This window comes from Vanessa tameamea, chromosome 10 (assembly GCF_037043105.1).
Source record: "Vanessa tameamea isolate UH-Manoa-2023 chromosome 10, ilVanTame1 primary haplotype, whole genome shotgun sequence".
Lineage (NCBI taxonomy): Eukaryota > Metazoa > Arthropoda > Insecta > Lepidoptera > Nymphalidae > Vanessa > Vanessa tameamea.
The window spans coordinates 6367893-6392926 of NC_087318.1; the positions used below are offsets into that span (position 1 = coordinate 6367893).

General features: G+C 30.1%; 1 protein-coding gene across 1 annotated transcript in view; it reads left to right on the forward strand.

Moving 5' to 3' along the window:
• Positions 1 to 2624: 2624 nt before the first annotated feature.
• LOC113391993 (uncharacterized protein) overlaps positions 2625 to 25034 on the forward strand; it is a 46703-nt gene continuing 24293 nt past the window's right edge. The window contains exons 1-2 of the mRNA XM_026628172.2: positions 2625 to 2786; positions 10852 to 11171. Of these exons, the coding sequence (XP_026483957.2) occupies positions 11027 to 11171 (145 nt within the window). The 5' untranslated portion in view covers positions 2625 to 2786; positions 10852 to 11026. The remainder of the gene's footprint in view (positions 2787 to 10851; positions 11172 to 25034) is intronic.

Sequence of the window (25034 nt, forward strand, 5' to 3'; positions counted from 1 at the left end):
TTAATGGCGTTAATGAGATTTATCTTAGATAGTACTAGTATTTTTTTATATTATAGTTATTTCTGCAGAAAAGCAATTAAAAAGAAAATATCACCATAAAACATGATAGGCCACGTGAATAAGGAGTTCAAGGAAAATCAAATCAAGTCTTGCCTTTATAACGTACCAGATAAACAAATGATATATAGTTTAAATAAACTGTATGATTCGAAAACTAAATTTATTATATTACCTTGATTTTAATATTCAAAGACGGCCCAGTGGCTGGTACTTGTACTGTAAATGTAAATGTGGTATTTTCATATTCTGTTCAAACCCAGTCTTTGTATTAAAGTCGTCTTATGTCTGAGAGATATATTTCGCTTTTTGTACATAATAACAATCACCAACGAAATGAACGTTACGTAAAAGTTATATCAGATAAATTGTTGTTTCTTTTGTAGAGTTCTTTGTTTTGAGTAGACCGCACCACCGCTTACTTGGTCGAAAAACACACAACTGCGTTTTTATCCAAGTTGACGTCGATTCTCAATATCCTATTCCTGTCACCTAATTTGTTGCGTTTGTGTCTAAGAGTAAGCTCGTTTTACGACACAAATAAAAGACCAAGTATTCGGGATAATGCAACTATTTTATAAATGACTAGTTTCCACACGAGGCTTTGCATATATTTGAGGGTAAGGCAAGGTATTAAATACCCTATGCCCTTTTCTGTACAACTAACAATGTCTATAAAATTTTTCATGATGATCGGTTCAGTGAAGTAAGACGTGGAAGCAAAACAAACAAATAAAAAAATACCTTTGCATATTTTGTAATATTATTTAGAATGACAATGTGACTAGTTTCATATGGTAATATGTTACTAGGTAATCACCACTAGCTATCATCGGACATTTCCAATTTACGTTTTGAGGTTTCGTGACACTGACAAATATATATTTATAAAATACAGATCAATAAAACAAAAGCTTGGAGAACTAACGAAATGGCTTAAATAAAAAAAAAATACAAATATGTTTCATTTTTCCAGTAGCAATTATTATAGAAATAAAGGTATATAAGATTTAAAATAATAAATCACTTTAAATACTGAAATTATACACAAAACAGAATAACTCTTTTGCAAGTTCCTATTTATTTTTATCAGCTGTAGGAACAACCGATAAAATAATACGTTAACCTTGCTCTGTAGCTGATAGCTAGCGGCATTGGGCCTTAGTCAAACGTATTGCAGTATTTCTGCTCACATTAGACGTAGAATTTACATGATATCAAAGTTTTCATTTTATGAATTGTAATATAATGAATATCTTTAAATTATATAAAACAAATAAACGAATTCATTTTCCCTTTTATTATATTAGTTAGGATTGATCCACTGTATTACAGGGATAAGGAACATCTCAGAATTCAGCTCTAAGCATCGGCCGCGTAAAAAGTAGTACTTAAATACAAGATGTATTTAGGTATTAGGTATAACTTTTTACTACAACAGAAACTACGACAGAAGGTGACTTACCACGAAACCTAAGACCTCAATGGCTTTCCTAAAATAAATTTAAAAGGTCATCATAGTATTGCTTGGCTGAACAAATTGTGTAATAAGAAATAGTTGTATTTAGTGTGAAGTGCAAAATAAACATAAAAATATATCTTCAATATGATTTTGTAACGCCGTTGTTAGAAAACTTGCGACATTACTGAATATATTTAATAATCAGTAACCATAATTCAATGTACACCACAAAAAATGTATTCGAACAATTAAAACATACAATAAAATGAATTTAATTCAGTAATTGTTGTGTCAACAGTATACTGTCGAGTAGTTTTTGACGGTATCTATTTGACTTTAAGCCCTCAGAAGTATTGTGTGCAAATTACACGCGAAAATAAGCATATTTATAAGCATATAATAAGCATATTATGGAAACTGTATTCCTCTTATGAGTAACGGTGTTTCCCATGACGTCCATATTACCAAAATACTTCTGAAAATCTGGCACTGCATCAAGTATCTTCACTTCAACACAAAAGGAGATAAGTGTAATTTATGTATAAATAAAAAATATATTCCGCTTGCAATTAACATAATTCATCTTATTTATTTATTGCAACTAATTATTCCAAGAAAATAGATATTCTAAATAATACTTATACTCTAAGCCGAGTTTATCTTTTAGTCGCTTCGAACCTAAAATTGAGTATTATTTCAAACGAAAATAAAATTACATTAACAAAATAACATATTAACTCTCTTATATAATACAAACATAAAAAATTCAGAACGCCGTTATTTGTTTCTGATTATCAATATTATAATATTTTATGTTATTATCTATACATGGCATTCTTATTACTTCTAAACACTATAATTAATTGAGGTAAAATTAATATTTGCTGTACATATTCAATTTTATATAATATATTTCAGTGCTAATCTTAGTTCGACTGAATAACGTTCAGCAACAGCTTTAAACATAAAGTACTGAAAATAGAATGACGTGTTCCATACTACAAACGCAGACGCGCCATTGATACGACTCGGATCAATACTTATTGCAGACTTTGCTATAAGGCGATCGCCGGCGGGCGTACGAATAGCATAACGAAAGCGGACAGAAGTCAGAACACCGGCCGCGGCCAGTCACAACTAAATGGCCGCATAGTGTACTTGTGCGGTTGTGAATACTGAGTAAATATTCGTCTTACTTTCGCGCGTGTACACTAACTACGTGAAAGTTATCAACCCGGATGAAATCGTCGTGATGAGATTCGAATAAGTTTGTAATATTTTTTTAAATTTTAAATTTATTTTTTTGTCGTATTAGATGCATGTCTTTTTAGAAAATTTCGAGTAAATTATATAATATTAATCTAATATACATTAATCTAAATATAGTCGTTATATATAAATTATATTATTGTATAAAATAAGTATTATAATTATGGTTAGTGTCTTCTTATAAAAAGTTTTACACTAAATTAATTGTTCCCAATTCAATAATGCAATATATACTTGTAATCGGCTGCAATGACATTTATATTTTATTAATATAGATAGAACTTTGGGGGTTAACGATCGAGACAACGGCACAAAAATATTTCTGACGTACTTCCACTATCGATACTTCGGTGGATTTACTCTGTGTATTTTAAAATGATGTATTCCTATTTTAAATTATTTGTATAAGTAATGGGGGCGTTTTTCAATGATTCGAGACATTATTGCGACAAATGAAGGTGGCTCGTTATTCTAAAGTAATTAAAATTACCAGCTTATCATTTTAATGTCTAATATAAATAATTATTTTAAGAAAACCACTATTAATTAGATATACTTTAGAGATAATATTTATTAATATGTATGTACAAATACAAACTAACAACGATTTCATCAATGCCAATTAGCTCAGGCTCAATTGTTCAACTCAGTAAATTTAATTATTTTTAATGCTTAATAAATTTGAATCTCATATAACCTGCGACCACGTCGTCCAAATGTCACGTTTTTTTAAAAATATTATTTACATATTTAATAATATAATTACATTATTTTATAGAAAATAGTTAATCAAATACCACTTTATCAAAAAATATTACCTAACTAGAAAAAAATAAGTATTACGTACATGATTAGTCTTATTTTTTTCAATGAAACAAACAATAGAATTCTTTTTTCCATTTAGCTTAAATTATAATAAGTCATTAACATTTTTATTTTAAAATAACAGTAATTATTTAAAAGTTTCTTCACACGCATAAATAATATATATTTTAACGATTATTTTATACGAATGTTATAACGCTGCAGTATAATATTGTCAATCGATTAAATCACTTCGATAGAGAGTGAAGTTTCTTTTACATTTAAATGCATAATACATTTTTCTAGTGACATATTACGCACCCGACCAGCTCCGATATCCACTTAGCCACCACCACTAAAATAACATTAATCGCATGGTGTACGAAACTTTTTATTAATACCTAAAATTGTTTTACATTGATTGTTAAATTCACAATATAAGAATATTGTAATTGTAGTCTACACTTAATATAATTAATGCGATTAATCTGTCTGTTATGCTTTCACAGTTAAACGTCTCGATCGAATTTGATAAAATTTAGTATGAAGCGAGCTTGAATCCCAAGGAAGGACAACTTTTTATACCTAAAACCTACGACAACTGACACGCAAACACAATATAACAATATATGTTTACGGAAATGAAAAGTGTAAAAAATTATTACACATCGAACCTTCTATTATAAATATGTAAATTGAAAATCTTTAATATTTATTAAAATATTACTTCTCTTAACGATTTTTCTAAATTTAGGTTTTTTTTAATACCCTACTTATTTTTAAATACCAACAATAACAATAAACATCGAATTCATATGATGTAGATAATAGCTGTATGATTTATTACAGTTTTTTGGGTACATTGCTTATAGACCAATTACCATGTTTGGAATTCGAAAAATTACGAACGAGTATATCATCTTAGCATAATTTTAACCTCAATCTTCTTAAGGGATGATTTTTTTTTATCATTAACGGAATCATAATGATCGATTTCCATATTTCACATCCAGAATTTCACCCGTAGTTGATAAATTAAAAAAACCTCAAACGACTGTCTCTAATTCGTTAAAAGAATCCTTTAATATTTAATTTTACATTGAATGTTTTATTCCTTGTTTAATTCCCTTAGGAGACGAATTTTGAAAAATCTTTCATTCGTGCTCATCTAAATTCCATTAGAAATTCTTGTGGCAATTTTCATCGTTATCGGTTACACTTGTTAAGGCTGCGCATTGTATGTCAGACAGTTATTTTAAAAAACTATTAAATATTAAATATAATAATAACGTATATTGTTGCCAGCAATGTGATGAGTATAGAATTATTGTAATAATTAAAAATATTGTAACAACATTTCTTTAGTGTCAGTTATCAGTTGTCAGTTACACTTCAGTGCTGCGCACTTTTTACTGAAAATTATTTTAAATACACACTAAATATATAGGAAATAAAATTATACGCCAAATATATTCTACCATGAAATCCGAGAAAGGATAAGTAGAATTACAAGGTAATTTTATTTAATAGATTATTAAGTTGATAACGCTAGAAGTTATTTCAATTAATCTTTAAGTATATTCTTTGTTTACTTCGCGTTTCGCTCTCTGTACTTTCTGTACCATTTTCGTCGTCGTGCCTACGAAATATATCTATAGAAGTCATGTTAAGGTATTCTGTAGTACATTTTATATTTTGTACAGATTACACATCTATCTAGCTAGGAGATCAGCAGCTCGCCCAAAAATTTCGTATTGTTTTTGTACTACGCATATCTCACAAGTCACAAGCCAACAAAATACTATATACTAAAAGAATATAATGATCCTTTATAAGCAAATATATAAGTTGAGATGTACGCATTCTAACCACTAAGTTAATATTATTATTATTATTCAAGGATAAAAATTTAACTACATAATAAGTGTTAGTGTAACACCGCATTCAAATTTCACGTATCTAAAATTAGTTGTATGCAATGCGTATGAGTCACACACATTCGTTACAGTTCATATTGTTTGAGTTTCCCTAAACATGCGTCATGTGGTTTTTATAATTGATGAAATGTTTCATCATGTTTTTATTAATTTAGATAAAATTAATAAAAACATAACAGCCAAAAGAGATATTGACGTTGCTATTCAATGCAAAAAGTATTTTTGTCCATTAAAAAAATAGTTACAAAAACGATCATTATCTTAGGACCTAAGTTTTTAAACTAAGTTTACATAAATTAAAAATAATACACACTTAACAATGAGTTTTGGAATATAATTTGTCTTGACTTTTTAGTGATTATGCAGCAGAATATATTTTCAAGCAAATGCATTCTTTAATCATAAATGTGTGTATAATTTTTTTAGCACTCGTTCAGATTTTTTCTACTTATTCGTACCTTAAAGCCGAGATGGCCCAGTTGTTAGGACCCGCGAATCTAAACCATAATTGTGAGTTCAAATACCGGCAATCACCACTGAATTTCCATACAACATGAACATTAGAAATTAATATGCCTTAGTTATTTTGTAATGTAGGTATTATATTTAAAACACTATTATTTACTAAATGTATAGACAAAACCTTTTTGAATTAAAATTTTACTGCACATTTTAGTACAGTATTAACAAAACCATTGAGTCCAACCATACATTGGTCAAATAAAATAGTACACGCTCTCTCGGCTTCCTGTTACAAAGTTTCGCCACACATAAAAAAATATATAATGTAGTTTATATTTTTAATGAGTTCAAGAAGCTGTTAATGATATTAATTCGGCAGAATTTATTTTTTTAGAGTATCCGTATGACAGATTTTAAATTAATTTTTATTTGAACAGTATTAAGAATCTATTTTTACTCTACATATTTTAAATCCAGTCCGATATTAACCCTGTGTAATTGATTTGTTGATTATAATTATTAGAAAAAAATAAGGTATTCGTTGGAAACTTAAAAATTGGAGACGCCTATGAATAATAATTTATTACGTTTTTCGGTAGTATTGGTGTAAATGTCTCTGCTTATTTAAAATTCATAAGGCAATGTGTTTATTTTTTTATAAATTGTTAAAGACATTTTAATTCCATTTAATTTATTTTCAATTATTATTTATTTTTAAATCATCCATGTATCTATGCAAATTTTCCCGCTTTAGTTATACAATAATTAATAAAACAATCAAATAATCTCTTGTCATATCGGACTTTCCTGCTATCTATCATCTCTCTGGAAGTCCAAATGTATTAATGATGTTCGATGAAGTGACGTTGATCTTAGAGATTTAATTCGGTTTTTAGGTGCCATAATCCGCTACAAGCATGCAACAATATAAATGAGGTTTTTGTCAATGTCGGTTCTAATTTATCTAACAAAATTAATCATAATATTGATAATACAATTTTATCTTCACTCGCACCCTCAGCAAATAACCTATCCTCTTCTGTTATGGAACAAACAGATTCTGATGAAATTGTTACTATTATAAAAGGCTTCAAATTCCACTACTGGTTGGGATGACATTTCATCAGTCATACTTAAAAGGTACTCACAAACTCTGGCACCTATCCTATGTCATATTTTTAATCAATGCTTCCACATGGGCATCTTTCCAAGATCATTCAAGAAGGCTATAGTAATTCCTATTTTCAAATGCGAATTCCATTGCAATTTTAACAGCCTTATCGAAGGTTCTTGAACGTTTAGTTTATAAAAGACTTGTTTGCTATATCGAACTATATGATCTAATTTCTTCCCAGCAATTTGGTTTTAGGAAAAACAAAAGTACAAAAGATGCCGTCCATGAACTTACCAATTATGTAGTCGAACATCTCAATAAAGGACACAAAGCTTTGACAGTGTTCCTAGACCTTACCAAAGCATTTGACACCGTTTCTATTCCCACACTCCTATCGAAACTTGAGAGACTAGGTGTTAGGAGTACGCAAAACAATTTTTTTCGCAGCTATCTTACTAATCGTTCTCAAATTACCAAAATCAGCAACCATGTTAGTGATGAGCTGTCGATTTCTTACGGCGTTCCACAGGGTAGTATTTTGGGGCCAATTCTATTTCTTATTTATATAAATGACCTTTGTGGAATGCATATACCCAATGGAAAAATTGTCTCCTTTGCTGATGATACCGCTATTACCTTCATCGGTAAATCTTGGCCTGAACTCCAAACTATAGCCCAGAATGAACTGAACTACGTCATGCATTGCATCCACTCTCTGCACCTTACAATCAACGCTACAAAAACTAATTTCGTAACTTTCTCCATTCGTTCAAACTCTCAACCAAAAACTCCAGTATTCCTGAAACTTCACTCTTGTTCCGATAAAAACAACCCAAGATGTCAATGTCCATCTATAACCTCTTCTGAAAAAATTAAATATCTTGGCATTGTTCTTGACAAGCATTTAAATTTCAAAGATCATATAGAGTTACTAACAGGCAGAGTGCGCAAATTAATTTATATTTTTAAAACACTAAGACATATTACAAATTTTTCAGTGATTAAAAAAAATTATTATGCATTATGCCAATCTCTCATTGTATACTGCATCTCATGTTGGGGTGGTGCACCAAAAACTACTATGAAATAACCTTAGAAATTGCTCAACGTGCCATCTTAAAGGTGGCAACTTTTCGGCCACATCTCTATCCAACCAATTTGTTATACTCAAATTGTGGGGTTCTTAGCGTAAGAAAATTATTCGTATTAAATTTAATTATATACCAACATAAGAAGATTCCGTACACTGCTATTGACAAACGACGCAAAAATAACATTTATTGCTTACACACTCCAAAATTTGTTTTCACTAAACGATTCGGTTATTATCTTGGTCGTTACTTGTATAATAAGCTGAATGTAAAACTGTTTATATATAAATTGCCACTAGCTCAGTGTAAAAAAATGCTATTTGCGTTCCTGCTTAACAAGACGTACGATGAAACAGAAAAATATATTACTTCTATAACCTAATTTCAACTGACCCATACACACTTACACGCACGCACACACACGCACGCACGCACAGGCATATACAGTAACACGCACAAACACTCCCGCACCCACAAAAAAATACAAAAAATATCACACCTCTTAATTATTACCTATTTTAATTTAATTAATTATTTACCTATAAACATTTTACATAAGATACGTTTTGTAATACCCAGGCGATAGATCTCTAATGTATTTTAATTAAGTATTTCAACTTTCGGGGAGAGGACTGATTATCCTTAACACAGGCTATTTAATTTAGCCTAGCTAGGATAGCCAGTACTTGACCTGTTTTTCTTTTGGTGACCATATTATATTACACATTAAGTCTTTACTCATAGTGCAATCATGTAATAGTTTTATAGATGTTTTTTTGTGTGAAATAAATAACAACACACAAAAAAAAAAGTTTATATTTTTATAGACGGACTGTGACACGGGTAACAATAATAATAATCATTTAATCTGTTTGGTTTTATAATTAAGTTTTAATTCGTGTAATAAAAATAATTATCATGAAAGAATTATACTTAATCATTGACTATAAGGTATTAATTACACTATGCAACAAAGTATTTTTTTTTATTTCACTGTATTCACAGTATGTAATTATGATTTGCCGCCTTAGAAGTATGTGGAATATCGAAATAAAATTGTTCTATCACATAAGTTTAATAGTGAAACGCATTTAATGATTTTACTTAAAATTACCTACATAATTACTAATTAGTGACATAAATTGTTATTCTAAATTAATATAACCTTTTTTTCAAAAGACGGGGATTTCTCTTATAGTTAGTAGTGGCAGTACGTTTTTTTTTTTCACTTTTAGATGTAAATTGACCACAAACATAACAAAATAAGTTAGGAAAAGTAACATAGACACGCGGCATTTTGTAGATTTATGAATAAGACAAATTTTTTCATGACTTTTGTACATATCCATTATATAATTTTATAACTACCCTCAACTAAGTGTAGCGGAAAGTAAATAAAGTAAGATTATAATCTTCGTTACGAAAATTACCGTTATTTTTGTTCTGGGACGTGATATCTAAATATAAATTTGTTTTCTGTTATTTACTAAGCTTACATAATACAAATCTCCACCCGGGATATCAGCGATTTTTTTGATGTTGCATAGTGTTATTAAGGTCAGGCTATATAAGTAATTATTATGAAAGTAAATAAATAATTATTATTATTTTATTAGAAGCCGTAGATCAAATTCCAGTCGTATATAAAATGACAATCGTTTGAAATATGTAGAACGATTATAAATAAACGGGACAAGTTTATAAATGATTGCTCACATCCTCTCAGCTGATGATCACCACCAGCAGTTATGACACTGCTTATACTTATACAAAGTATTTTTTCAAAGACTTATAAAAAAGTACTCTATACAACTGACGGTGGTCCCTTTAAAGTTAATTCTTCTCGTTAAATATGATTCAACAGTGCATATAGCAAGTCATTTAAATATTCTTTATAATTCAAAATAAATTCGGTATAAAAGATATTCAATATAAGTCAAATGACATAGTTATATAATAACATATATCTTATCATTTATTAAAAACAAATTTATTTTTATTAGATTGGACACGGAAGGCAATTCAGTGAATTAGATTGTATTGTCACCAGTGATAAAAGTTTGTACAAAAAAGCTTCTCAATCGTTCTCGTGGAATCTGATTAAAAAATATGTTTATATGTATAATAAATATATAAGACATGATAATATCATTTGATTAGATTGGCTAATTAAAAATATTACTTGCTGTGATCGTGAAGATGTATTTTTGTGTACCACTTTATTAAACGCGTTCTGTGCTCTTTTTTAATATCTCTGAAACTACTGTCCCAAATTATAATTTCTAAAAGGTTCGAAGTTCAGTATGATCAATGAAAACATTTCAAATTATTGTATATTCTGATAAGGATAAAAATAGAATAACAGATAAATCAAACTACAGTTACAATATTTTTTGCTGTATCGAATAAGATTTACTTCAAAGTTTTTGAGTGCATATTAAAATTACGACATAAAGTATCGTGTCAAAAATTTGTAGTGTATCTATTTCTTATCAATCAGAAAGGACAACAAGTTCAAACACTGCCAAATACTGATCAAACCAGACAATAAAAATACGGAACTTCAATTAAGCAAATAAACTGTTTTAAGTAATGACTAATTATAAGCACAAACTGATAATTATAATGAGTTTATATTATTCACTTTGTTTACAGATCCGTGTCCAGTGGATTACATGCGGTTTGAACTCGAATGAACATATTAATCTAGAAGACTTGGTGGAATTCAAAGATTTATAAACTTTGAATTTTAAATTAGTGTTTATGAATCTGTGATTTAGAATTGGAATGTAATATTAACATCTACTGTGAAAATAATTAAAAATAAACAATGACGCCCGGTGTAAAAGATGGACAGTGCATGGAACTGAGTAACAACAACGTTACTCCTTTGCTACCAAGGACGTCGGTTTGTTTGGAGTTTAAGAACATAACATGTTCGATAAAAACTTTCTCCCTCAGCAAATTCCAGTTAGGTGAGTACTTTCCTATTAAATATTTTATAAGTATGAAAAGTTAAACCATTGCGATGAATCGATGCAGCAAAATACTGTAGAGTCCGAAACCGTATTATTTATTAAACAATTGTTTATGATCAACTACTATATTTCAATCGCTTTATAGATTTTTTTATTACTCGAGTCTTATATCTGAAATTAATTGCTCGAATTTCATTGCGATTTTGTCGAATTAACCACATTGCGCTTGTGGCGTTTTACATGCAAGCAATGAAACGAATATACCGCATCGTCGATTTAAAGATGTAAGACGCGTCATGGACATTTTTTGTTCCATGCGTTTGTTGTGTCCTATATGAACATATTTATTCATAACGTTTTTTTCATTGGTTTTGCCCATACGGAAAGTTTGTAAATGAGGAAAAATAGCTAAAACCATCACATGATTTGTGGTAACTTGGTTGGTTTAATTTAATTAAAGATCTTAAAATAGTATTTATTTTATTTTATTTGTCTTGTTATTATTTTTGTTTATTATTTAACAACAGACAGGCGCATATCGATTAAGGACAATTAAAGGCAATTGTTTTCTTACATTCCTCGTCATAAAGACTCGCCAGTAGGTATATTATAGATTAGCTTACTACAAATATTTTTGCGTATATATATTTTTAAAACCAAATTTAATAAATAAACAAAACAAATCATAAGTATTTTGTACCCTAATATACTTTTACCACTTTGCAAGTAAACAACAACATTACATATTCTTGAATGTGTGCCATATTAATTAAAAAACATAATTTAAATTTAAATTTTACTGTTCATATATATATATATATAACATTAAACACCGACTTAGCTAAACGTAACAAAACAGGCATAATTCTTTTGCATCCCTTTTAACCAGAAGTGTATTATTTTTATTTATATGGAATCGACTTCAAAGTGTGACAGAATTTGTTTACAATCGAGGCTGGATCTTTTTCTTGTACAAATTTTAGGAAAGATTCAAAAGTGCTTGTATTGGCCTACTTGAATAAAGTCCAGTTTGATTTGATTTGATTAAAAATTATCATCAATATTAATATGTTTACAAAACAAACAGCCAAATTGATAAAATCTTCTATTAGAAAGTCGGTTAAAAATCTATTTAAAAATAGGCAAGAAAAAGAAAAAGAGTCTACCAAGTCTTCTAATTAGCCGGCTTAAAATAAACATTGAATTGACCATCAACCTTGTCGACTAAAATGTTATGTCCCTTGTGCCTGTAGTTACATTTTTTCAAACATTGGAAATAGTAGCAATACAACAAGATTAACCGATTTAAAAAAATAGTCGTATATCATCATTTGTTTCGTGGCATTTCTGAATGAACATTTAATTTTATATACATATTTTGTAAGAGATAATTACTGTCAAAGAATATTTTGATGTAATTATAATATGTACAATTTCCTCTTGCAACTACATTGCACTAATTGGGTTTACATATAAAAATGTCATCAATAATACAGTAGGAAAATAATTACATATTAATTTCCTCCAATCGATATTATCATGAAAGGATAATTCATATAAGTATTTAAGGACATAAGATGTTAGTATTTATATATTAAACGCATAATTTGTATAGGTACTCTAGATCTTTTCACAAACGAAGGCACGCGCCTCTTTGTTAACAGCGGCGTGCATTAAAAATATAATCTAATTTGTTTTTGTTTTCTTTATTCTTACATTAGTCATCTCACGCACACTAAGACATCTTGTGAGTACGAGCGTCACTCATCCAATGCACGGCGATAATTTAAAGTAGAAGCGCGCGCCTTCGTTAGTAAACAGATCTATATACAAATTATGTTTATTGTCATACAAATTATGCTAGTTTGATATTTAAATAACTAGCGACTCGATCCGGATGCGAACGGTTGCAAGTTGTAATTAAAGAAAATAAAAAGTACGCTTAACAAGAATATTAACTAGATATTTTTATTGTATAATGTTGATGTGTTTATTAGTAGTCATAATTATTAATAATATATAAATTAGTTTCAGTCGTATTTTAATTGAAAAATAGAGATTTGTAATTTAAATTTTAATTGCCAAGTTCAAAGTTATTCTGTTACAGTTATCCGACCAACCGTCTCGTAGCGAACTTTCTTTTTTTTTTTGTTGCACGTAATTTGGAATCTGCCATATCTTCTAAAGAATTATTTTTCAAACTCAAATACACGACCCCTTTACAACTCATAAATACTGGCGAAACCCTGATGCCAGTATGTAAACATATCAGTGGGTTTAAATACTACATATTCATTTAGAACTTTAAATTTCTCGAATAAATGTCATATTATAAAAAATGTATTATCAATGGCTATAAGGCAAGAGTTATACCAAAAGATGTATATCTTATGCAAGAAGGAATTAAAGCTAAATTAGTAGAGATCGAGATAGAAAATCTACGCCAACTACAAATAAATTATATTAATCTTAGATGGTATTGTATTATTATAACACTTAATTGGAGAACAAACATAAAAAGAAAATCCTGTTTTTTCTTTGGGCCAGTAATATTGAAAATCTCGGCTTATGGCGTATGGCGTATAATATGCATATAAACCTTCCTCTTGAATAACTCGCTTTATTGATAAAACTACATTAAAATCCGTTGAGTTTTAAACTAAACTTTGTTTTATACTGTGTAAATATACTATATTTACGTATTAATTACATAACATAGCTTTCTGGTGTACTGCCAATTAATATTATAAGTATATTAAAAAATCCCATAGACAATTACTACATTTTAATTAGCACGCAATATTTCTAAAATCTATAATATTAGAGTGATCATAATAATATATTTTACACATAATACATTATTATGAATTTCTACTTTTTTAAGATTATTCATTATTTAAACGAATTCATGAAGATTTTCTTATCATCTCGTCTTTATTTGGTATTTGGATGACTTGTAATTATTACGAAATCGTTTTTTCCTCCATATTTTATCTTACATAAACTTTAATTTTGCGGATTAATTAACATTAGAAATTGAACTGACAAGTAAATAAAATACGAATGCACCCAGTGTATGTGAATTTGTAAATATACAGGTATTTACATAAAAAAATATCGAAGCATCGTAAAAACTGTGTCGTTCTATAAATATTAAGACAATGTTAAATCCATTTTTTTTTTTTTAAGATAACCAAAGGAGGTTTTATAAAATATATTTCATCTCTATACAAGTGCTCTACTACTCGAAATGGAAATATGTGTTATTTAAATTTACATCGTGAAAAGAAATATAGGCAAATGGTAATGAGCATAGAAATAGGTTTCTTATCAAACCGATGATGGTAGAATTTCAATTTCAATGCAGTGTGCGAGTGTTTTGTTTATTTCATTCAAAAACATACCTGCCTAAATAATCTCTGCGAGATATTTTTCGCAATTAAATATTGTTTACAATATTTAAATATTTGAAACGGAGTGGACGTGCAAATGATTGTTCGTTAATTCTCTGGGCGACCTGCGAAACACAAATGCAATCTCAATTATGTATCTCTCATAATCCGATGTCAAGGGATATCGAACACGACTGGAAAGTTCAGGCACAGAACCATCCAGGTTTATCGGTGAGAATTTCTTGCTCGAGTCAAGGTTTGTACCCTCGGGATCTATAACTTTACAACCTACCATCGAGATAGTCACGAGACGATAGTCCTTTTTATATCCTACAATACAATAAAAAAACTACAAAATCTTTTTTTTTTATTAATCTTAAAATAATAATATAAAGTTAAAAATTATATTACAAAAAATATCCCAATGTTACTAGGAAAAATGTGATACATTGTCTTCAAGTGTTATAAATGTGCAGAAATTTGGTCGAAATTGGCTAAGTCTCAATAATAAGCAATAACAGCATATCACGTACAAATTTATAACATCTATGTAAATGTATTTAACCTTAGTACGTATCTATTGTATTTGTATTACACAATATAATTTTATATTTCAGCGACACAGTTAATTTGCTTGGTGCGTGTAATATTGAGTATAACGGAATAATAACCGCTTGAAGCGCTGTAAAATTGTAAATACATGTTTTCACTTTACGTTAATGAGAAGTATGTAAGCATTTCTTAAACTGGGTTAACGTGTGACCTCAACCGAGAACTAATACGAATACAAGCATGATGTTAAGTTTAAACCACATCACTTGATCTTCTATACGATTACTAATATTATAAATTATAAAGTAACTCTGTCTGTTATCTCTTCACGGTTAAGCCGCTGAACCGAATTAGATGACATAGACTGCAAATAGATGGTACGGACATAGAGGCCCGGGTAATGAAATAGCCTCCTTTTTTAATTCAGCTAGAATTAGCTCTTGGTGTAAACCCGACTCGATCTCTTATGCCGTTCTGTACCCTTAGCGCCACCTCTAAGGGTGCTCTTGTCTCTTGGCGGTGTATACGTAGTTGTACGTTCATTCTTCATTGATTATCCATGTTAATAAGAACTTCACATACATCTAAAATAATAATTACATTAACAGTATTGACAAAACTCTGCTTTTATTACTCCATATTTATTAATTGTTTTATATTTTTTACATATTTTTTTACAATAACAACACAATGATAACTAACGGATGTTCCATGACGGCCATATTATTTTAGTTTGCTGCACTATCAAATATCATTACATTTTTAATTTAATAAAATTATGCATCATTGTTTATAAATAAGAAGCTGATTTATCAGAAATAAAACATCAACCAATATTCAATTATATATTATATATATATTTATATATACACATATTATATAATTAACTGTTTTACAACAATCATTTGTTTTGCTTGTGTTTGTTTTATTCTGAAGGGTGAGCAAAATACTTAATATAATATTAATAAAACCGCCTATGTATCATATTCACTAAGTTATAACATACATAGTCAAATGCATGTGACAGCTCTCGAGAAGGAATTATGAAATGACAATGATAAAATATTCTTGTATCATTTCGATTAAGCGTATCATCTTTGTTTTATATATACTATTATGTGAATCCGATGAATTTAGTTTAACGCGCCTATACCAAAAAAAGAAACGTAATTTTTGAGTCCTTATTCAGGTAAGGATATAAGTTATAACACGACTTACGGGTCGGAGAAGTAAACGTAAGGTACAAACCCACCCGCGAACTCACTGATAATTGCATTATCAGTGAGTTCGCGTTAGGCCTGTCATAAAAATAAACGAAAGACGTTGGTAAAATAATCGAAACATGCAAGTCATAATGATGCAGTAATAGTATAAGTTTCATTATTTGTATTTTCCGTTTATGATGAGTCTCTCCGTATATTCCATTTTAAACAAAAAGATGCTTCTTCAGAAAACACATTGACAATACAATTGAAAGTACTTCTTTAACCAATAAATTAAAATCAAATTTAATAACCATTATTTATTACAAGCTGGAAGAAATGTTGTTTGGTTGGAATTAATATTTCAATGAAACGTAATTTATTGTACGTAAAATTTCGAAAAATAAAGCACTGATTCGGAATGTAATCTACATTACATAGCACATAGCTGCTACTACTTTTCATAAATCATTTAATGTGGCCAATGGCAGAAGAAAATAAAATCAAGTCATGTGTTTTTTTAAATCTAAACTTTCACCTTTGATGTACACGTTCCATGCGATTTGATAATATCACTGCTGTCTGCGATATTTTGCACTACAAACAGTTTCTGTTTAATATATATTAACTTTATCCACTTTAATTTTACTTCCAATATAAAATTCCATTCAAAACGCCATTATTTCACGAATCCATAATAATACCAGAGATTATTTTAGATGTCATGTCAGTTATAACTCCTCCTGTCATACTCTAATACTATATTTATACACTACAGAACTAAATGTATAAAATAAAATGTACTTTATGAAAGTCAATCAATATAATGTTCGATTTTTATAAAATCAATACTAAATTTTATGCCTTATTTATTTATATACATAGTAATTTAATAATATACGCGAGCTTTAAATATATATTACTTGGAAAATGAAAATTAAATAATAAGTAAAAACTAAACGTTCACATATATGTTGTACATATATGTTGTACATATATGTTGTACATGTATGTGAACGTTATACGTTACACATTATAATAAGTTAAATAAATACGATGTTATTTAACACCGTATTTATGTACTACTACTTTCTACGTTGATTTTATCAACGTAGAAAGTAGTCAGTCCGCGTGCTTTTTTTAGAGCGTTGTCAAATAGGCCAGTCAATAAAGCCCGTGAAGGTCAAGTAATTAGTATCATTATGATTTTTCGATATGTGGTTTCGGACGTTAAAATATTAACAAATTAAAATTTGCAACCCTCTGGGGTGAACGCAAGGGTTTGAGAGGGTGAAAAGCGTTTTTGTTTATAACTTTGTGAAAAAAATTGTTAGATGGTTGAAAATTGGACAGAAGGTATAAATAATTATAACTTACCTTGTATTAAAATTTCAATTTATACAAATTAGTTATTAACAAAAAAGAATGTTTTTTGAATAACAGTGGTAAAAACTTGTTTAAACGGGTTAAAATGTTTATAGAAAATTGTTAATTAGTAATTATTTGAAGTGTCACCCTCAATATTACTTGTTATTATTATAAAAAAAAAATTTAAATATTAAAAATTATAATAAAAAAAAAAATTGTATTCAAGTTTTGATAAAATACGTACCATCAGCAAATTCGTTGCGATTTACGATGCGTCTTTTTTTTCTGGTTGGAGACCCAGGTGAAGTGGAAATGCCAAGCGATTCCTCATTTTCGAGTTCGTCAACTGTTGCTTCCTCATCTGGTTCCTCCCTCGATGTCTTCAGTTTCAAGATATCTTGCGGTTCTCCAAATTGGTCAGTTTCGACATTGAAAATATTTCTTTCCACTAAATCAATCTCGACATCATCAAGGTCCACTTCATCAACTTCAAATGTCTTGACGTTTGTACACGACCGCCCGTGACAAAAATGACCCGTGACAAGAGTAGCAAATTTCGGAGCACTTCAATCCAGCTTTTCTACATCCGCAAGATTTTCCGCATCCTTTTTCGCATCTGCATGGTATCAGTTTGAGCAAGTCGGCTGGCGCAGGTTCCAGTGTTGTCAATACCGGAGATAGCCTAAGCATCTCGTTTCTAGCCCCACGATGTAGAAGGTAGTTTTTGGTCTGTAAAACAATAATACAAAGCAATAACGTTAATAAACATTTATGTGTTAATTCAGAATAGTTTTTATATTAATTCTAATAAATTTCAACTTACTGATCCAAAGCTGCACCTGATGGTAAACTCGGTACGAATTTTGGTCTGCAGTTGCTTTTTTTGGTGGTAAACCAGCAATGTTGAACTTGCTCTTTGTAAGGGAGCGAGCGAATCCTTCGTACCGTAGATCCTTCACGGATTTCGGCGATTTTCCTCCGTATATTCTAGCCAAGATTTTTTCTCCGGCATCAGCGATGGTGACTGGGTCAGCATTGAAAACGTTGGAGCTATCGACGGCAAAAGGGATGTCTTCATATTTGGCAACAAGGGTGACCAACTTCAATTTTCCTTGATTGAAAAGAGATGAAGTTGTATCGCATCCAGTGAACGCATGACATGTTAAAATGTACGGTGTTATAGTTTTGTTTTTGAGACTGTCACTGGAATATAGAAATGTCGATGTCTTTCCGTTACCGTTACCAGGTTTCATGAAATAGACATTTTTGTGTCTCTGTTCTGCCACGCCAGTTAATATAACGAGCAAGTCGACATATTCTCCTACGATAACAACCTTGTGGTAGTCTGAAGATAGGTCCAAAGCAGTTGAAACGATCAATGTATCGGCGTCTTCGGTGCTCTGTACAGCTCCGTATCCAGTACCTCGTAGTTTTGACATCAACAACGATATCAACCTAGCTTTGTTCTTTTCATTTGACAAAAGCTTTGCTTGGGTTGTTGTTGCTGGCATTGACTCATATATGAACACATCAGCGGTGACAGTTTTCGATCGACGTAGACGTTTTGCACTTTTTGTACGTCTGGCCGTGATGTCAACATAGGATATGTTCCAAATTTTAGCTTTTTAGACATCAGTTATGGCCGTTCTCTTATAGTCCGTAAGTACAAACGATTTCATAAGTACAGATTTAAATATCAAATTACATTAATATGTAAAAAAAAATATTTGTTATTAAGCAAATATTAATACGAAACGAAATTAAATAATAAGTTATCCCTTCTAGAATTATATTGCATTTTCATAGTACATACGTACATAGATAGGGAAAGTGTAACAACACGAATAGCACGTGTTGGTACACGTTTTGCCTTCTGTGGAGAGATTTAACATAGAGGGGAGGCCCAGTTCTTACCACCAAGTTCTGGAACCTTCGTAGTATTTACGATGACGCACAAAGAAGTTGTCAATTCAATTTAAAAACTAATCGGGTTGCCATTGTTGCTGTGACATCTGGTGAAAGTTTTAGCCGATTTTAAAAAGTACAGTTATGAATGTACTCTTATTTTAAGGTTAATTAACGTTAAATAGTTATTTTAATGTTAAAATTTCTTAACGATTACATTGCTTGCGCTTTGATTGTTTGTAAAAGCGGGTCATTTTATTTTCACTGCTCGAGTTGTCCGTGCATTTGTTAAATGCCGTTTTCTGCTATTTATGATAAGTTATTTTATTACCTTTAAAGTAAATAATAAATTATTTGAGTAATCGGATATTTTTATAAATTTAAAGCGATTTTTTACGGAAATCAATAAACGTGTCATTTTCATATAAGTAGACCAACGACAGTTGAGATGAAGTTCCGTATTTTTTTTTTGTTTTTTTTTTTCGTGATAAGATAATAAAAAACATGAACGTGTAAATTCTTAAAAAACTTTCCGTAAAATTATTTTATGTTTTCTTTTTAATTGTGACAGAAATAACCTAAAACATGTGCTATTGTTATTTAAAACATCATACTAATATTTTTAGGAGCTAAGGTTTTTTTTTTCAGTTACACGTTAAAAATACTTAACCGATGTATGCTACTTTAAAACTATGACACAATTCGAAAATGGTAACTTTATTCCAATTTACTTATTAGTTTTAATTTATATAAAACAAATAATATATTATTTTTAATACATAATTATAAATATTCAAATTTATATAATATTAGATATTTAAATTAAACGGTAGACTGTCTGACTAATGGATTGTACTAGTTTGTGATTATGATTTCCTCCTAATCGATTTGCAAGTTAATAACAAACTTTAATGCGTAGGAAATATTATATAGTGAAGTGAGAAACACAGGTAGACACTGTATATCGTCACTGTCACTCTCATAATCCGATGGTACGTCAAATCCGGCCTTAAATGAGAGAATTCAGGTGCAGGGTCAAAGACTTTTAACATTGAGTAATCGACGAGACGCGGTAAACACGTCAGCTTCTAAATTCGGATTGCAATTGTTATTTTTCGAACGAAAACAATTGTTGGAGCTGAAGACATGACCTCGGGATTTGCAGCCTTATAAGCTAGCCCACCCAGATGAAATTATTCTTATTTATTTTTATTACGCGTGGCTTAATTGTGACAAGTATTTTTCCATACATATGCTGTTACATATAACTAGTATAGTGCAATGATTCATTATTCCATTCCATATTATCTTTTTGCAAGATCTACTAGAGAAGCGTTCTACGAAAACTATGAACAATGAAAAGCACCTGATTCTAATACTAATTATTTTCAAGGACACACACATGTCATTTTAGAGTTTTAATTATAAAAAAACACTGAAACATTAAACATTAAAAAATTAAAATACACAATAAAATATATGTAAATTCATATAAAATAAATATTTAAAATGTAATGTTAAGTCCAAATTTTTTATAGTCGCTTAAAGTTAATTGAAGAGTAGACACCTACTTTATTTTAAGGTTAGCAATAAAATATCAAAGAAATATAATAAACGTGACCTGCCCGTCTTTGGACGCGTGCAAGTTATTAATAAATAAAATGAGAAGTGCACTTCGTAAGAAAATGTGAAATAGGTATAAAGTATAGGTATGTCATAAATGATTATTATTGTTATACATACTCGTAGATCAAATTGCATCTCTGGCTCATATGGATATATTCATTAATGACTGAATTTAGTTACTTTGGTCGATTGGCCCTTAAGATTTTAAGGATAAGATAGTGTAAGAAACATTAGAGTGACGTGTGCAACTAAATCGAGTCCGTGGGCGATCAGGCAAATGACTGATTACGTACTAACAAGGATCCAAAAAAGGAGCCCATGACCTCCAAATCGACCAATAATAAACTACACGGACGAAATAATATACATAAATAGTACGGAGGTAACCATATATCAATCTATTACATATGATAAAATTGGACTATCTGTTTGTAATATTAAAATAACCGCTTTTTACTAAATGCATATGTATGTATACACGGTACATATACCAAAATATATATTTTTTTAATTTTTTGTCTGTTTGTTCCGGCTAAATTCTGGACTTTCACTGGCAGATAGCTGATGTAATAAGGAGTAACGGAGGCTACAACGATTAGATTTTTTTCTGAGTTTGCGTGTACAATATACATATATATACAAGCAGCCACATTATTCTAATCAAAATTATTTTGTTATTCCCGTGAACTTCGCCTCGTAAAGATGAAAAAATATTAGGTATGGAGTCATAATTACCGTGTTATAGCATTATAAGCTCGTGATTAAATTTATAAACCGAATTAAACAACATTTTTAATTTTATTTTTATACAAGGGAAAACATCGTTTCTATTAAAAATTTAATCAAGATTTAAAAATATGAAAATTGATAGTTTCTTACTAAATACTTAATAAGAGTAGAATAAATGAAATGTCATTGCCGACCAAAGCCCTCGCTTAAAAAAACTTAAACTTAAAAAAAGAAAACTTAATTAAATGAGTTTGCAGAACAGAGCATCTCTTTTTTATTTAAAACTAGCTGTGCCCGCGACTTCGTTCGCGTAGTTGTCGGAAACACTATCATGATTATCGTTTGATTGCTCACGTTGGTTTTTGTTATTATAATCGTCAATAAGATTTAATAATATGTTTTACAGTACTTCAGCGTAGATTATATTTTTAGTTTTTTTTTCTTGTGGTAGAAGAACATACTGATTTTGCCCGCAACCCGATCTTGACAACGCGACATATAGTTGGCCGTGTGAAAAGCAGTCTTGACGTAAATAGATTCCTACGTGTTTAAATGTTTGGCCCTGTGATTTATTAATGGTTACGGCAAAAGATAACTTAATGGGAAATTGAATTCTTTTAAAATTAAAAGGTAAATCATTCGGAATCATTGGGATGCGAGGTATAAGCACTGTTTGACCAACTGCCGGACCATTCAAAACTGTTGCAACGATCACGTTATTGCGAAGGAATTTTACTTGAAGGCGGGAAAATTATCGCAGCACCTATTTTTAACTTCAGGGAATGTGGTGGAAGGCCGCTCGGGTTTAAAGAATTGAGAAACTCTTGTGGGTAATGGCTGCATCTTCTTGATCCATTACATTATCAATAGATGTGTAGGTAGTTATATCGCCTGGAAGTTTGGTTAAAATTAGGTCGTTAATTTCGTCAACGCTACTATTTCTCGCCGCCAATATTGCCCTTTGACACATCCATTGGTAATCTTTATTTTCTATTTCGACGATATTAGGGTAAACTTTTGATATTAAATCCTCTATGCTAGTCACTTTTTCTCCTAAATCGCGATCAATTTCAATTTTATTTTCAGAATGAGGTACTTTTCCATCTCCTATTAAAAGTAACTTTGAAGGAAAATTTGTACTTCCTCCCCCCAAATGTGCTCTCATATTCGTAGATAGTTTTAAGGTATGGACAAATTTCCATAACGGTGAACTTTTAAGGCAAGACCTTACAATGTCTGCTCTAGTTCCTCTTAAAATTACCGGTAAAGTTTGTCGAAAATCCCCAGAAAACATAATGGTAATCCCACCCATAATTTTATCACAACTTCTAATATCTCTGAGAGTTCTATCTAGAGCCTCTACATGAGCTCTATGGATCATGGTACATTCGTCCCAGATAATTAAAGAAACGTCTTGTAAAACTTTACCCAGAGGGCCATTTTTGCGAATAGAGCACACGCTATCTTTTTGTAAAGAAACAGTTAGAGGCAGTTTAAAAGTGGAATGAGCTGTGCGTCCACCTGCTAATAAAGTTGCCGCAATTCCTGACGACGCAACTGCCAAGGCTATTTTTCCCTGAGACCTTACTTTTGCTAATATGAAATTAGTAATAAAAGGCTTTCCAGTTCCACCTGGAGCATCCAAAAAAAATATTTTTCCTTCGTTAAAACGAATACTGCACATAACACGATTGTACGCCGTCACCTGGTCATTAACTAATTTTGGTTCATTTTCAGTAATATACTCATTTAATTCATTTACATCATACGGCTTCCGTAGTGCTACTTCTAAAGGATCTAAATTATTATGTGAATTATTCCTTTTTGATGCAGGAAGCCCAAAATCAGTCAATGATTTATCTGAAATTTCATGAATTTTATCTTCAATTAAGATAAGTCTATCATTGTATACGTTATCAGTATAGGTTAATGTTATATCCTGATTTTCATTACGCATTCTGTTTAATATATCTTCACATAAATCATTGCGAAATTTATTCCATAACTATAAGGGGTAAGATGGCTGGCAAAATATAAGGATGATTTGATTCCCGTTGTCGATTCACCGAAGTTCGGAAATTTTGTAAGGCTAACCTCTGTGAACGTTCAACGCTCGATTCCCTAGCACGATGTTGTTCACTGACCGTTCTTTGATTAGCTAACCTCTGCGTATTGTCTTCAGTTGTTTCATTGCTACGCAAAAGCCGCAGACGCTTTGCATTAGCAGTCTGCCGAGAAAGGTTAGTTCTTTTTCTAGGCATTATAGTGACGAAAAAGATAAAAAAAATGTAGGTATTAAATTTAAACCAAAACGTATCTTGTAATCAATAAAAACAAACATATGGTAAATAATTAAGTACCCGATAATATAATGAAATCTGTATTGAAAAAAAAAAGTATTATAAAGGTTATTTAATTTTTTTTTTTATTTCGATATTTTATCGTAATAAAAAAACCATATATGTTTTAATAAACAAAAACCTAACCAAATCAGAATAATTATGCAGATGACAACCACTTCTAATAAACAAAAATTTTGACAAAAAAAAAAACCGACTTCAAAAGAGAAAAAAAATAATATGCTCTAAAAAGTAAAAAATAATTGCTTATTATTCTACAACTTAATAATCAAGTAACTTATTCTACTTACCAATATGTAGGTACGTTCTGTGTTTCCACGCAGGGAGATAAGTATGTACCTACCCACTTTAAATCTAACTTAACACAAACCTATGAATAACAAACAATGATTACAATATTTTTTAGATTTAAACTATGTAAAATGAAATTAAAAATATTTAGACTATTTAAAAGTCAGCAAAGTTATTACGATAATATATTATAGATAAAATTATTGTCCTTTATAATAAAAAAAGGATCATTAAAATTGGTTGGCACAATTTTGAGTTATTCACCTATTTATCGCGCACATACATAATGCACATTTAAGACTTATATCGTTTTCATAGGGATACCATCATCGTAACAGGATAAAATTAAAATGGGACCCCACGGGAAGCACTACCTTTCAAACAAAAAAAAATTATCAAAATCCAGTGAAAAGTTATGAGGTAACAAACATATAA